The sequence below is a fragment of the Drosophila serrata genome, unplaced genomic scaffold, assembly GCF_035046125.1.
Source record: "Drosophila serrata isolate PLE 108 unplaced genomic scaffold, ASM3504612v1 contig_228, whole genome shotgun sequence".
Classification (NCBI taxonomy): Eukaryota; Metazoa; Arthropoda; class Insecta; order Diptera; family Drosophilidae; genus Drosophila; species Drosophila serrata.
The window spans coordinates 1,974,768-1,989,825 of record NW_028257126.1 but is presented as its reverse complement, the minus strand read 5'-3'; the positions used below and the strand labels follow the sequence as shown (position 1 = coordinate 1,989,825).

Below are 15,058 nucleotides of genomic sequence, written 5' to 3'. Positions count from 1 at the left end.
CGACGCTAAAAAAACCGAAACACTTTTCAACACTGGCTTTGAAAAATCTAAACTTTTCAACACTGGCTTCAAAAATAACCGTCGGTATTTTGTTGCTCAGGGAACTAAGCATATTCTAAGTCAACTTAGTAGTGCAAACTAGTCGTGTTAGCGTTTTCGGCATTTTTAAAGCACAAGTGCTGGGGGCTCACTTTTTGTGCTTTAAAGCTTAAGACGTGTTTCGGCATTTTTAAAGCGCAAGTGACCGCAGGGTCACACTCTGTTGAAAAACCAGGGCAGCCTGCGATAATATATCAAAATCATCCCTGAACGGAGCGAAAAAATACGTTGCCGCATTCGATTGGCCCACATCCAGCCAATGAAAACGTTCCAGCAACGCAAGCCGTCGTACTAGTCATCTCGTTCAGACACACGCAAGTCAAATGCAATAAATAAACAGCACTTTTCTTGCCGGCATTTAGCATTTTACTTTAGCCCGAGTCAAGCAGCCAGAAAAGTTGGTAGGAGCCGTCAATCCAGAAAAGTAAGTGGGATCGTTCGCATCATGTGGTGTTCAAGTGCTATTTTGTTGCTGGCGACAGTTGGCTTTATTCATGCCGACGTATACCTGGAGGAGAACTTCGACAATGGTACGTAAAGCCATCCAGTCAATCCATTTTTGGGTGTTTCCCGGGCGGCATGTGGTTTTCAATGATTGTTGTATTATACAGCCAACTGGGACGACGCGTGGATTCAGAGCAAACATCCTGGCAAGGAGTTTGGAAAATTCGTCCTTACCCCTGGCACCTTCTACAATGATGCGGAAACTGATAAGGGTATGTGTCACATTTTCATGTCCAATTTTCCTGCACAACTTGGATATGTACGTACATGCATATGTATGTATGTATGTATGTAGTTGGCTAGATGTGTAGATAAAAAACCACTACGTGTACATTTCATGTGGATAACCTTTACGATTCCATTCCGGTTTCTTAAATAGGTATCCAGACCTCGCAGGACGCCCGCTTCTACGCAGTGTCTCGCAAGTTTGAGGGATTCTCAAACGAGGACAAGCCCCTCGTGGTGCAGTTCTCCGTGAAGCACGAGCAGAACATCGACTGCGGCGGTGGCTATGTGAAGCTCTTCGACTGCTCTCTGGACCAGACCGATATGCACGGCGAGTCGCCCTACGAGATCATGTTCGGCCCCGACATCTGCGGGCCAGGCACTAAGAAGGTCCACGTCATATTCAGCTATAAGGGCAAGAACCATTTGATCAGCAAAGACATCCGCTGCAAAGATGACGTGTACACCCATTTCTATACGCTGATTGTGCGCCCGGACAACACCTACGAGGTGCTCATCGACAACGAGAAAGTGGAGTCGGGCAACTTGGAGGACGACTGGGACTTCCTCGCCCCCAAGAAGATCAAGGACCCCAACGCCAAGAAGCCAGAGGATTGGGATGATAGGGTGAGCTTGCAATTTTGGTGGGAAAAACTAATAAACAAAAGAAAATGTTGAGGTTATAAATTATCTTAGCCGGCTTCAGAAAATTTGGACTTTGGTACAAATACTAAAACCGGTTTATCTTGAAGCCGGTACCAAAACCATCAACACCACCTTTCTCAATTGTGTGATATTTATGTATAATTATGAATTCAACACAAACGCTTTATTATTGACATACGTGGCCAAGCTAAGCTAAGGATATAAAGCTGTGTTTTTTTCGTTATCGTTTCTTTATGCTCTTCTCATATTTATTGATATAAAATTAATTATACTTTGTAGGCCACCATCCCGGATCCCGATGACAAGAAGCCAGAGGATTGGGAGAAGCCCGAGCACATCCCCGACCCTGATGCCACCAAGCCTGAGGATTGGGATGATGAGATGGACGGAGAGTGGGAGCCACCGATGATTGACAATCCTGAATACAAGGGCGAGTGGCAGCCGAAGCAGCTGGATAACCCCAACTACAAGGGCGCATGGGAGCATCCCGAGATCGCCAACCCCGAATATGTACCCGACGACAAACTGTACCTGCGCAAGGAGATCTGCACCTTGGGCTTCGACCTGTGGCAGGTTAAGTCTGGCACCATCTTCGACAATGTCCTGATCACTGACGACGTTGAGCTGGCGGCCAAGGTCGTAGCTGGTGTGAAGACCACTCAAGCCGGCGAGAAGAAGATGAAGGAGGCTCAGGATGAGGTGCAACGCAAGAAGGACGAGGAGGAGGCGAAAAAATCATCTGATAAGGATGATGAGGATGAAGACGATGATGATGAAGAGAAGGATGAATCTAAGCAGGACAAAGAAAGCGACCACGACGAATTGTAAGGGGCGTTTTAGAAAAAATGCGTCAAAAAATATTCGGTATTTTTTGTGAGTTAGTAGCTGCTTCGCTATTGTAAGCCAACTGAATCCACAATTACAATTTGTAAGACTTATAATTTATAAACATATATCCTGGCGTTTTATTTTACATTCTCTCCACAAAATTCACACTTTCAGGGATGGAATATTCTGCGCTGTATTTATATAATTTAATATATATATGTATATATACACATGTATTTTTTGTTCTTTGGGGAAAAAGAACTACCAGTTAGGGCTAATACAAGAATCTGCACAACACTTTAGATTAAAGTAAATGTGTTGGATTTTTCTTTACTGAGAAAACAGTGATGAAACTGAAAATTGGGTCAGTGTTTATTTTATTTACTTAATAGATAAGACGCTGAAACTATAACTGGCACATATTATTTTTTAGGCGATATGGGAAACAGACATGTGAATGGCAAAAAGCTTTGCAGCTTACTTTGACATATATATACATATATATATATATGTTCATGTATCGCCCTCGATTCGATGGGAGATGATAAATTCAAAAATATAGCTGAGCTGAATTCGGTGTAAGACACGCCACTTTTCAAAAATAAATAGTGACCGAACGTTTTTTTTTTTTATCAAAATTAAAAGTCTAAAGGTCGTTTTTTGACTAAGAAAATCAGTTTGTTAAATAAAAAATATAATAAAATAAACAAGTGTCGTGAGACTAGTACAATTATTTAATAAAGATTTAAAACGATTGTTCCGTTAGAGTGTACACCGACTTTTCATAGTTTTTGAATACAACTTTCATTGAAATACCCATAACTTCGTATATTTTGTTATGATCGATTTAAAACTTTAAAGCAAAAATTACAATTAAATTAAAATATCGGGAATTTATAATAAAAAGTACAAATAAACAAGAAACGAAGCTGAATTCGGCACGCCAAAGTGTATATACCCTTGCAGATAGAACTTCGATCACTAGGAATTAATACAATATAATTAAATATATTTATGTCAAAAACAATTAAGTAATGCCTGCTGTCATTTCATTCATTCATGCAAAGATTCATTCAGGTAGCTTAAAAACTAGGAGACTAGTTTGCGTAGAAACGGACATGTCTAGATCGACTCGGCTGTTGATGCTGATCAAGAATATATATACCTTGAAATCTTCTGACTGAAAAATACCCTGCAAGGGTATAAAAACTATGATATGTTTTTGTTTATGGATAGAAAATTTCTAAAAATGGGCAAAGGGGATAAAGTAAATCTTTAAAATAATACTGAGGAAGCATTTTGAAAATGTAAGGTTACGGGTTTTACTAAATTATATTCCATTTTTAGTAGATTATTGTGACGATTGGCACCGAATAATAAGTGTAATCTTCGGCACAAAACTCCAAGGTATCTAGGCTGAAACTAAAGACTTTCATATTCTTACCCTGTACCCATATTTTAAGACTAGATCAGCTTTATATATATTTTTGATCACCAGGCGAGTCGAATTAGCCTACGCCCACAGTGATGAAGCAGCAACTCAACATTTTCTGTTTAAATACTTGTATCAAAGAGAATTTATTATCCTGTATTACAATTCGATTTTGATTTTATAATCGTATATCAACAATCTTAAGGGGAATGGTAAGGGTAAGAGTAAACTAGGAATTTTCGGTGCTGTAAGTTGGTTTTGCCTTATTCTTGGATCTACCGCGGAGCGAGCTCTTTATTCCTTGATGAGCTCATTGACAGCATTGAAGATGTGGCGAGCTGAGATGCCGAACATATCGATGAGCACGGACGGGGGGCCGGACCGCGGCACAGTGGGCACATACAGATGTTTTACCACAAAGTTGCGCTCGCCAGCCAGGGCGCTCAGCACAGCCTCGCCCAGACCGCCTTGCCTGTAAGCGGGGAAATTAAGTTGATTAGGAGGATCTAACGATTAAAGATATTATCTGGCACTTACTGGTAGTGATCCTCCACGACTACAACGCGTCCTCCGCACTGCTTGCCATGCTCGATAATAAGCTCCGCATCCAGGGGCTTGATAGTAAAGGGATCGATCACGCGGACGGTGATGCAACTCTTTTCCAGCTGGTCGGCGGCAGCTAGGCACTCGTACAACGTGACGCCAGCTCCGATCAGGAGAACCTCGTCGGAGCTCTTTTGACGCACCACCTTACCGCGGCCGATGGTGAAGGGCTCCTCGTTTTCGTAGATCACGGCTGTGTTGGGACGCGAGGTTCGGATAAAGCACACACCCTTGGTGTTGGCAGCCAACTCCACTGCGCGTTCCGTGCTCACCGCATCTGAGGGATAGAAGATGGTGCTGCCCGGGATGGTGCGGAACATAGCAATGTCCTCGAGACCCATTTGGGAGGGTCCATCCTCGCCAATGCTGCAGCCGCAATGTGAGCCCACAAAGTTGACATTTGTCTGCGAGATGGCGCCCATGCGGATCTGGTCAAAGGCACGTGTGAAGAAGGTGGCAAAGGTGGAGACAAAGGCCACGGTACGGCGACGACAGGCGGCGCCCACGGCAACACCAACTAGATTCTGCTCGGCAATGAAGCACTCGATGTAACGCTCCGGGAAGAGGTTCTTTAGCTTGTCGGAGTACGTTGAGTTCTTAGTGTCGCCATCCAGAGCAATCACACGGTCGTTATTCTTGCCAATCTTAGCCAAAGCTGTGCCGTAGGCCAGCCTAGTGGCTATCGAGTCGCCCAGCTTGTAGGAGGGCGGCGAGCTCAGCTTGACATTGGAGATGTCCACCTCCGGAGCAGCACCGGTCTTGCTCACCGGCTTGGGCGTCAATTTAACCTTATCGTTGACGATCAGACCTTCCAGATGCTTGATCACCTGAGCGGCCTTGTCGCCCAGCGGCTTGCCATGCCAGTTGTCCGCATCCTCGATGTTGGGGAAGTCCTTGCCCTTAAACGTCTTGGCAATGATGGCGGTGGGTTTGCTTTTGGTGATCGCTGCGCAATGGAAGGCCTTGCACAGCTCCTCGACATCGTGTCCATCGACGACCACGGCATTGAATCCGAAGGCCTCAAGGCGATCCCTGTACACATCCAACTTGTGCTGCAGAGAAGTGGCCTCCGACTGACCCAGCCGGTTCACGTCAAAGATAACGCAAAGGTTGTCTAGCTTGTAATGGCCTGCAAAGTGCAGGGACTCCCAAACGGAACCTTCGGCGGATTCACCATCGCCGACGACCACGTAGGTGCGATAGTCGGCCTTGTCGTAGTTTTTGCCCACATAGGCCATTCCAGCGCCAACGGCCACACCCTGTCCCAAGGACCCAGTGCCCACATCGATAAAGTTCAGACGCGGTGTCGGGTGCCCCTCCAGATCGCTGTCGATCTTGCGCAAGTTGTTCAAGTCCTCGATCGGGAAGAGACCCGCCTCGGCCCATGCAGCATACAGAATGGGAGCAGCATGTCCCTTGGACAGGATAAAGCGATCGCTGGAAGGATCACGAGGATGCTTAACATTCAGGCGCAGTTGTTGGAAGAACAACACGGACATAATCTCGGCCAGCGAGGCGCATGATGTGGGGTGGCTGTTGAGAGAAAGAGATAACAACATTTAGATCGTGCAAATACGTATATAAAAATTGTTTTCTAGGTGAAGGCAAATGATTGTTAAATCGCGTTAGAAGTCGGCCTTCGCTATGAAGGCAAAAGTACGAAAGGAAAGTACATGTGCTTGAATACTTTTAAGACTAACATGACTATAAATTCTTTCAATAATTGATATGCAGAAATGATAACCAACTTTTAAAGAGATTAAAAATTTTGTAAACCTAATGAAGATTATTTTTGAGCGAGTATTTATGAAATTACCCCGAATCACTTTCAATAATGTAAACAAGATCTTTAAATGCCAATTGTAACTTTTAAGAAGAATGTCTGGAATATTGAATTTCTGTTTCTCTTCTGTAAATAGAATTCGCAGGGAAATCTTAGTTCCCATGCGATCAGATTCCGACGAATAAGATAAACAGCAATGGAAAACGTCTGCGCAATGGAGATCTGGCAAAACTCCAACCGCAAGAAAAACACCCCATTCCAAGGCGTTAAGGGGCTCGTCTTACCCCCAGGGCGAGACGTATAAATAAACCTCATGATATTCAAAAACGTGCTTACATGTACAAATTACATATAAATGTATGGTGTGACTTGTCTATATGTATCGCAATTCAATACCGGTTTCTGGACCTTGAACTTCTCTGCTCCCAAAAAAAAAACCTAAACAAATGTCTCGAAAACAAGACTTGGGTTACACGATCTGTGTGCCTCTACATATGTACATACATATGTATGGCGGATCGACCGTTTTTCTAGACCTAGACAGTTTCCAAGTGCCTCCCTAAACCAAGAACAAATGAAGGTGATCTAAGTGTCAGAGTGACCCGCCAAGACTCGCGTTATTTTATCAATTTTCCGTGATTTCAGATTATCATGCGGGAAACAGTCAGTCGAACTGGTCACCTCTATTGGCGTATTATCGGGCTTATCGTTTAGTAACAAAACGCCGCTTATCTCGCCGGCAGGGGTCACATTTAGAGCAATCTAAAACTTATCTCGATCAAAAAGCAAAAAATAAATAAAAAGTAAGAAAAACTAATGGAAGCGATAAAAATGCTTCCGCTATCAGCAGTGCCCTCTTTTTATACCCTTGCAGGGTATTATAATTTCAGTCAGAAGTTTGCAACGCAGTGAAGGAGGCACCTCCGACTATATAAAGTATATATATTCTTGATCAGGATCAACAGCCGAGTCGATCTAGCCATGTCCGTCTGTCCGTCTGTCCGTCTGTCCGTCTGTCCTTCTGTCCGTCTGTCCGTCTGTCCGTCTGTCCGTTTCTACGCAAACAAGTCTCTCAGTTTTGAAGCTATCTGAATGAAACTTTGTAGTTAGCCTTCTATATACTCTCACTCGTATATATGTCTGAACGGGCCGGATCGGACGACTATATCATATAGCTGCCATAGGAATGATCGGAAAATTTTTACAAAAAAATTTTTAACTTTTTCAGTTTTCAATAGAATTGGATCAAATTTGAGATATAGCCATTTTACTATACTCTACAATTTTGCATAAAATTTTATGAAAATCGGACTACTATATCATATAGCTCCCATAGGAACGATCGAGAAATTAATACAATTAAATTTATAACCTTTTCAGTTTTCAACTGATTTTCATCAAATTTTAGGTATAGGCATTTAATTTAAGTCTTAAATTTTGTGGTAAATTTCATGAAAATCGGACGACTATATCATATAGGTGCCATACAAACGATCGTTTGATGTGGAGGAAAAATGCAAATCTTTGAATGTAAAACTGAAAATATAATATGTATAGGTGAATACAATGAAAGCAGGTATTACTTCATTGTTTTTTAACACAAATATATATCATTTATATTGTATGGTTTTTTATTCATAGAAGTTCTATCTGCAAGGGTATATAAACTTCGGCGTGCCGAAGTTAGCTTCCTTTCTTGTTTGTGAATCATTTAACCAACAATCTAGGCCCGTCTTATATGGGCTCAATTGTAATTACATAAAACGCCATACAGTCGTAAATCTGAAATGTAGGGGATCAATCCATTAATATCCCCCATCCCAAGCCGTGGTTTCCAACACTTTAACTGCCACTAGTTGATATGCCTGTATAGATGTACATATGTATGTAAGTATATGGATGTGTGTATATGTCAATGTGGGTAGTGGCGGCGTCGGCTTTTCGAAGCCACGCACAAAACAAAACGAAATTAGAGAAATAGCTAAAGCTTCCAAGGTCGCTTAAGGTCAAAAAAATATAAACTTTATAATTAAGGTGAATGGTGCTTATCAGTGGGCACACAGACAGAGGAAAAATTCGCGAAAACACGTGGCTTGGCAACACAACTAAGAGCCGGAGGCAGGGGGAGATTTAAGAAATAAATTCGTAAAAAATAAAGAGCACTGATTTTAAATATATTCAATGAAATTGGGCCATTCGGAACCCTATATTGAACAACGTTTGATTCCACCTCTGGACTGGAGGGGTCACCTTTACAGCAACAAGTGCAAGGTGCACAACTTTTGGATTTGCAACTCACAAACACACACTCACAGTATAGTAGTAGTAGTTTTACCCATCTTACCCCGATTTTGAAGCTTGCGTGGAGTTGATAGAGTGGATGCGCAATTTTTGTGCGATGTCCTTTAGATCCTGCACGGTCTTAGCTTCGGGCTTGTGGTACGACATCTTGCGGATGTTTATTGGTGAGTTTCCTTACGCTTTGGAATCGGTGATTCAACGATGTTTGCAGACGACAGACGAAAAATGTCGTGGTATCTTAGGAGCTGGAGTCGATGTCAACAACGGACCGCTGCAAGCCGGCTTCTGTGAACGAATGGCTCTCGTTGCGGCTGCCTCGGTCCCTTTAACGTACTCGCTGCTGGAAAAAAAGCTCTGGAGTTAGGGTTGACAGATCTTTAAAAATCATTTTAACAACCGATAATGAAATATAATGTTTGTGAAACAATAAAATTGATCTTTTTAATGGCTTTTTTAATTTTAAAGACAAAAATAAAAATAAATCGAAATCCTCTATTTTTAGAAGAACTCTATGTATTCAATATTATGATTTTTCTGTGTTTGCGACAGCCCTACATTAAAGTCAAGCTTTTGTCGTCTGCGCTGGAGCGCAAATATTGAAAGATATACTAGTTTAAGAGCATTAAAATAGCAGCCAGATGCGCTTGTTCTCTCGCTTGTCTCTTCTCTTTCGGTGGCTCGCGAACGAAACTGACAATAGCCGCCCTGCTCGCAAGACCTTCGATAGCTCAGTTGGTAGAGCGGTGGACTGTAGATAGTGAATTTATAATAGAAATCCATAGGTCGCTGGTTCAAATCCGGCTCGAAGGATTTTTTCTAATTCTTTTTTTTGCTGATTAGAGATTGTATCATGTGTATTTCTGCAGTGAAAGTTCAATGATTTTTTTTTATAGATTATAAAAAACGTTCAAAACTCAAAATTATTAAATTCGACACAAGATCTATAAAACATTTTTGTTTAAAAATTACAACTACACTCTCTAGTCTCTTGTTTTGCCTTTCCCCTTTTCCCTCAGGAAGAAAACTGACAACGGACAAAGACGTGCAACACCTTCGATAGCTCAGTTGGTAGAGCGGTGGACTGTAGTTGGAAAGCAATGCAATAGAAATCCATAGGTCGCTGGTTCAAATCCGGCTCGAAGGATTTTTTTTTTAAATTTAATTTTCTTACCTGGATCGATTTTGGTTCTCCTCCTCTTATTCCAACTTTTGTTAAATAAGTGTTGCAACAAAATTTAAAAAACGGCGTAGATTCCATGTAGTTTCAAAATGACTGAGGCTGCAAATTTATAATTTTGATAATTATGACACTTAACAAAAGCCTTACTTGGCTCAATTAGGAATACAAGTAAAATATGTCTTAGAATTAATAAGGGGTACACTGTTTTTATTTAATAATTTAGCGTGTTCTTTTATTGATTTTATGTGACAAGTCTTTATACATGTCACAAATACAAATAAATATATATGTAGATTAGACTTATCAAGATCAATTTATGCCTCAGTTGCTGTTGCCCGTCCTGAAGATTTAACTAATGCATAAATGAGTTAGCAAAATAGTCAACATTAACAATAGTTTCAAATATACAATTGTTGCCTTCGACTAACGTCCATCTACTTAAATCCAACCTGATGCATCATTTTCTGAGTTTAATATGAATTTATAAAAATAGGCATATTAAATATTTATATACTTATGTCTTGCTATTCGGTAATTAGTTCTAAACAACAATATGCTTTGTGCACACATTTCGTCGGAGTTCTGTAAAAGCTGCTGCGAGTGCACAGATTTTTTTAAATTGGCAGCACATTGATCAGCTCAGCTATATTGTAACATTTATTAGTAGTATTGTATTTTACGAGCTGAGGCTCCAAACAAATTATAAAATAATGGCATCTACAACATAAAATAATAATTGTACAAGTGATTTAAGACAAAAATTAGTTAAATCGGTCTACTATTATCGCAAAATTGATATATATATATATATTACACTTGATTAAATTAAATATCACTCGCTGTAAAGCGTTTGAAACGTGTAAACGTAAATGTAAAAGCAAATAAATTATAATACAAAAATGATGAGTGGTCGTTGATTTGCTTGGGCTCAGTCCAGGGCTATGCCCTGTATCCACGCGCTTAGATCGCTGCCGTCCGACTCCATTATAATCTCATCCGGTTCTTCGCTAGCCAGCAAATGCTGGGCAGCCGTCCGGCCGCTTAGGTAAGCGCCGTGCACTGTGGAGTAGAAACTGGAATGCGTATGCTCTCCGGCAAACACAATGGCGGGCTAAATGAGAAAAAAATTGAGTAAAAACAAGAAAGGAAGCTAACTTCGGCACGCCGAAGTTTATATACCCTTGCAGATAGAACTTCTATGAATAGGAATCCATACAATAAAAATTATATATATTTGTGTTAAAAAACAATGAAAAAGTTTTACATTCACAGCATTTTTCCTCTACATCAAACGATCGCTTGTATGGCACCTATATGATATAGTCGTCCGATTTTCATGAAATTTGACACTAAATTTAAAGACTAATATAAAATGGCTATACCTCAAATTTTATGAAAATCTGTTGAAAACCGAAAAAGTTATAATTTTTAATTGTATTAATTTCTCAATCGTTCCTATGGGAGCTATATGATATAGTAGTCCGATTTTCATAAAATTGTATGCAAAATTGTAGAGTATAGGAAAATGGCTATATCTCAAATTTGATCAAATTCTATTGAAAACTGAAAAAGTTAAAAATTTTTTTGTAAAAATTTTCCGATCATTCCTATGGCAGCTATATGATATAGTCGTCCGATCCGGCCCGTTCCGACATATATACGAGTGAGAGTATATAGAAGGCTAACTACAAAGTGTCATTCAGATAGCTTCAAAACTGAGAGACTAGTTTGCGTAGAAACGGACAGACGGACAGAAGGACAGACGGACAGACGGACAGACGGACAGACGGACAGACGGACAGACGGACAGACGGACAGACGGACATGGCTAGATCGACTCGGCTGTTGATCCTGATCAAGAATATATATACTTTATATAGTCGGAGGTGCCTCCTTCACTGCGTTGCAAACTTCTGACTGAAATTATAATACCCTGCAAGGGTATAAATATATGCCGGATTTACTGATTGACCAAACTTACTTTTGTGGCCTGAGGAGTGGCATACAGGGGTTGAGCCAGATTCTCAATATCCTCCTGGGTGGCACCCACAGGTATCGAGGTGTACGCTCCGCCCGTAAAGTCTTGAGACTTCCAACTAGTGCTAAAATTACGAGTTGTGAGGCCAGAATTAGGTGAAAAAGAAATTTAAATTATATAGGGCATTGCTATAAAATGCTAGGTGTTCAAAGTATTTCTTACCACACACATCGCTTTGGCTTGGGAACGTAGGGATCCTGTAGAAAATTTCGAAGAATCTCTGTACACTTCTCCGCCACCACCTCTTGAGACAGCTTCTCCATATACTCCGCCTCCCGTCCGGAGACCCAAGCCAGGAGCAGCGTATCTGTTATCTTGGCGAACGAGTAGATCTTCTTGAACCAGTTCTTGCTAAGGTACTCCTCGCTGGCCAGCTCCTCCTCGCTGCTATTCATGTCCCGCTTGTCGTCGTCCCACAACAACATAATTTCTGATATATCGGCACTAAGGAACGGCCGCTCGTACTCCAAAAAGATCTTGTCGACAGTACCGAACATGAGATTCTCAATGGACTCCTGCTTGTATTGCGGTAACTCCGGATCAAATAGAGAGCGGTGTGTGGACTTTAGCACGCCGAGAGGAATCGTACATATCACGTGTGCAGCGTGAAACACACGGCCGTCCTCACAGTCTACACGCACATTGCCAGCTGGATAATCACAATTGCTGCTGGAGTTCGACTCCACGGATTCGCCCCGAAGTCCGCCCGTGGGAACTTCAGTCACCGTCCGTTCTGAATCGTCAGAGTGCTCGTCCTCTGAGTGCTCGTCGACCGTCTCCAGTCCGGTGAACGTCTTTTTCCGCTTCCAGTGTATCTTCTTCACCGGACATTTGGTAAAAATCGACTGCTTCTGTATCTGGGCGCTCAGAGGACGCAGGATGGAGCTATATCCGGAGGGCAGTACAATGTTGCCTCCCTGTAGCTCCGTGTAACTGCCTGCGAAGGTAGGATACGTTTATAATCAAAATAGTTCGTATGAAATCTTAGAAATGTCTCACCCAGCTCGAGCAGATCCACTTCGTCCATGTTGTTGCAGCCGGTGATGCAGGTCTCGCGCTTGAGTAGGCAGTTAAAAATGGACTGCTTCAGACGCTTCTCTTTGGGATCCTGCACGGCGCTTAGAAAGATCTCTATCTCATAGTTAATGTGCTCGCCCACGCTGTGAATGTCCGGCGGAGGGCTGTACTGGCAGAGAAAGTACTCGTCGCAGCGCCTCAAGAAACAGACGTACGCCTCGTATATCTCCTGCAGCACACTGAATGGCACCTGGTGCCCATCCTCCGTTGTGGCCACCACTTTGTGGGGTTTGGGAACGTTAACAACGCTGACTAGACCATGTTGCACGGCCAGCTCAAAGATAGGATTACCCAAGACGCCGTGTATCCAATTGGCTCCCAGCTCGATCTATATAGTAATAAATTGGGACCGTCAGACAAATTGAGTAACGTAGCGAAAGCTTTGGTTACAAAACAATAATAGCCTTCAACTCGCCGGTTACCATCAGATAAAAACTGACCTACATGATTAGATAGAGAAATACCAAATAATTTAACTTTAAATCCTGTTAATTAAGGGTTTTAAAATAGCGTTTGCCTGAAGATTAGAAGTTGGGTCTAAATTAATAAATAAGGCAGAACATTGGTCACTCCCCTTGCAATCACATTTAAAAGTAAATGAAAAAGTTAAAAAAGAGAATCTTATGTTTTATTTCATATTAATGAAATATATATTTAAGACCTTTGTATAGATTTTTATGTCAAATAAATAAGGCTACGTGATCGCCGGTCCGCAGACCCGTGAGTTTACGGGGGTATTGCACCAGAAGCGTCACCATTCACTTAATTCAGAACGTACTATCTTATCTTAAATCGCTTGTCCAAAGAAAGTTGTATTATGCCGTAAAAGAAAAAAATAGTTTGCAAAAAAAACATAATATATGTAGAGGGAATGAAAGCAGATGATGTGAAAATTACTTTTATTTTTAGATTACTCAAGGTGCACACATTGAAACTCTGGCAATACGAAAACAGGAACAGGAAGGCTAAATCTTCTATATAAAAATAGCCTGCATTAAGAAGAACCAACAGCTGACCGACTGCGCAGTGCTTTGGAAAAATCTATAATCAACGGCGCAGGCGGGGAAAATGTTACAGCATGGCCTCTATTTTTCGCTTGAACTTCGAGTTCTATTCCCGAATGCCCAGACCGTCGTCCTATATACATATGTATATTGTTTGTAATAGGGCTTACATAACGTCTTGTCGTACCTTCTGATTGTTGCTGAGCGGTATGGACACAATCCGTCCGCCCACCCGGCCCCGTGCCTCCAAGATGAGGAAGTCGTCGCACCCGTTCTGCAGGAGATGATTCGCAGCGGATAGGCCTGCCATGCCGGCTCCAATGATCACAATCTTTACGTTGGTATTGTTCAGGAGTGGGTCACCGGCCCCTCCGTCAACGATGGCGCCACCTCTGACCCCGCTGATCGCTCCAGCGGCCGTAATGTCCGACAATCCCTCCTCCGTGGGCGATGGCGCGGGTGTGGTGGGCTCCTCCTTATCACCCATTGCTACACAACTCTTCTTATGAGCATATGCGAGATAGATTTTCGTTCCCTTCTGTTTATTTATGTTTTCGTTGTTAAAGCTTTTCACGCCTCATTTTCTTCCACTTTTTCTCTGAGTCGCGACTGTTTTGACGTTTATTTGACAGCCGTTTTGCCGATTGGAGAGCGAAAAAACAAACAGCTGATTGAATGTGCCACTTGTAGTTGCCTTTTTGGTAAAATGCATAGTTTGGAATACTAATTGAAAATAGCTGACAATGTTTTTAAACTGAAAAAAAAAAATTTTATTTATATAAACTTAAGGCAAAACGTTTTCCATCAGCTGATTTCCGCAGGGCTGCAGGACTTTTTGAAGTAAAAGCAAAAATATCAGCTGGCCAGTGTACTTCTGCGTATAATCTGGCAACATGGCGTGGTAACACTTAAAATTTATGTGTTGCGAAGCTGAAACAGGCAAATATAAAAAGAAATGCTTAAGCTATAACCGATAATGCATACATTATAATTTTGTCGACTTAATTAAAGCCAAAACTACGGCAAGTATGATTGCTCTACCCCAATATGGCTCATTTTACCCCATGTATGAGGCGAGTATTCGTGTAAAACTGTTTTATACACGTGTAAAATTTGAAATATAAATCTTAAAAGGATTTTCAATTGTTAAGGAAAAAGTCTACTTTTTTGTTTTAGTTAGGCAGTGGTGAGAATTTGACAGTAATGTCTTTATTCTAAAACTATAATTTATAGACGTTCTCCCTTCATAAGTTAAAAGCTTTTCCAATAGTAACAAAAATGCATATTTATATTTTTTTATAAAAAAAAAAACACAAGT

The 15,058-nt window shown here is 41.4% G+C and overlaps 3 protein-coding genes and 2 non-coding genes across 8 annotated transcripts; 3 read left to right on the top strand and 2 right to left on the bottom strand.

Moving 5' to 3' along the window:
- The first annotated feature begins 49 nt into the window (after nt 1-49).
- On the top strand, nt 50-2,447 carry Calr (calreticulin). The gene is made up of 4 exons (XM_020957441.2): nt 50-629; nt 711-815; nt 983-1,455; nt 1,774-2,447. The coding sequence occupies exons 1-4, from the start codon at nt 545-547 to the stop codon at nt 2,320-2,322; spliced, it is 1,212 nt and encodes a 403-aa protein (XP_020813100.1). The 5' UTR covers nt 50-544; the 3' UTR covers nt 2,323-2,447.
- Nucleotides 2,448-3,868: 1,421 nt separating this feature from the next.
- Nucleotides 3,869-9,795, bottom strand: LOC110187921 (transketolase-like protein 2). 4 transcript variants are annotated; one of them, XM_020957433.2, is made up of 4 exons: nt 9,613-9,795; nt 8,485-8,781; nt 4,292-5,890; nt 3,869-4,226 (listed from the first exon to the last, which is right to left on the bottom strand). In XM_020957433.2, the coding sequence occupies exons 2-4, from the start codon at nt 8,586-8,588 to the stop codon at nt 4,049-4,051; spliced, it is 1,881 nt and encodes a 626-aa protein (XP_020813092.1). In that variant the 5' UTR covers nt 8,589-8,781; nt 9,613-9,795; the 3' UTR covers nt 3,869-4,048. The 4 variants fall into 4 exon arrangements, with proteins under 4 accessions (XP_020813092.1, XP_020813091.1, XP_086686226.1 ...); XM_020957432.2 differs by having other exon boundaries at nt 8,485-8,795; nt 9,613-9,785; XM_086830100.1 differs by having other exon boundaries at nt 8,485-8,778; nt 9,613-9,757.
- On the top strand, nt 9,159-9,251 carry TRNAY-GUA (transfer RNA tyrosine (anticodon GUA)). The gene is made up of 2 exons: nt 9,159-9,195; nt 9,216-9,251. It is a non-coding gene; the product is annotated as a tRNA-Tyr (tRNA).
- Nucleotides 9,492-9,585, top strand: TRNAY-GUA (transfer RNA tyrosine (anticodon GUA)). The gene is made up of 2 exons: nt 9,492-9,528; nt 9,550-9,585. It is a non-coding gene; the product is annotated as a tRNA-Tyr (tRNA).
- A 30-nt stretch (nt 9,796-9,825) lies between the features above and the next one.
- LOC110187923 (spermine oxidase) lies at nt 9,826-14,600 on the bottom strand. The gene is made up of 5 exons (XM_020957434.2): nt 13,928-14,600; nt 12,659-13,064; nt 11,822-12,596; nt 11,603-11,723; nt 9,826-10,732 (listed from the first exon to the last, which is right to left on the bottom strand). Exons 1-5 carry the CDS (start codon nt 14,225-14,227, stop codon nt 10,550-10,552), a joined length of 1,785 nt encoding a protein of 594 aa, XP_020813093.2. The 5' UTR covers nt 14,228-14,600; the 3' UTR covers nt 9,826-10,549.
- Nucleotides 14,601-15,058: the final 458 nt, after the last annotated feature.

Bases quoted from the DNA above. Each gene is read 5' to 3' on its own strand.
- LOC110187923 (XM_020957434.2), bottom strand. From the start codon at position 14,227: ATGGGTGATAAGGAGGAGCCCACCACACCCGCGCCATCGCCCACGGAG. The intron at 12,597-12,658 runs GTGAGACATTTC...CTACCTTCGCAG, and splicing joins AGTGGATCTGCTCGAGCTGG to GCAGTTACACGGAGCTACAG. The intron at 10,733-11,602 runs GTAAGTTTGGTC...TTTCTCATTTAG, and splicing joins CCACTCCTCAGGCCACAAAA to CCCGCCATTGTGTTTGCCGG.
- Calr (XM_020957441.2), top strand. From the start codon at position 545: ATGTGGTGTTCAAGTGCTATTTTGTTGCTGGCGACAGTTGGCTTTATT. The intron at 630-710 runs GTACGTAAAGCC...TGTATTATACAG, and splicing joins GGAGGAGAACTTCGACAATG to CCAACTGGGACGACGCGTGG. The intron at 1,456-1,773 runs GTGAGCTTGCAA...TATACTTTGTAG, and splicing joins CAGAGGATTGGGATGATAGG to GCCACCATCCCGGATCCCGA.
- LOC110187921 (XM_020957433.2), bottom strand. From the start codon at position 8,588: ATGTCGTACCACAAGCCCGAAGCTAAGACCGTGCAGGATCTAAAGGAC. The intron at 5,891-8,484 runs GTAAGATGGGTA...TTCTCTCAACAG, and splicing joins ACGCAAGCTTCAAAATCGGG to CCACCCCACATCATGCGCCT. The intron at 4,227-4,291 runs GTAAGTGCCAGA...CCCCGCTTACAG, and splicing joins GTCGTGGAGGATCACTACCA to GCAAGGCGGTCTGGGCGAGG.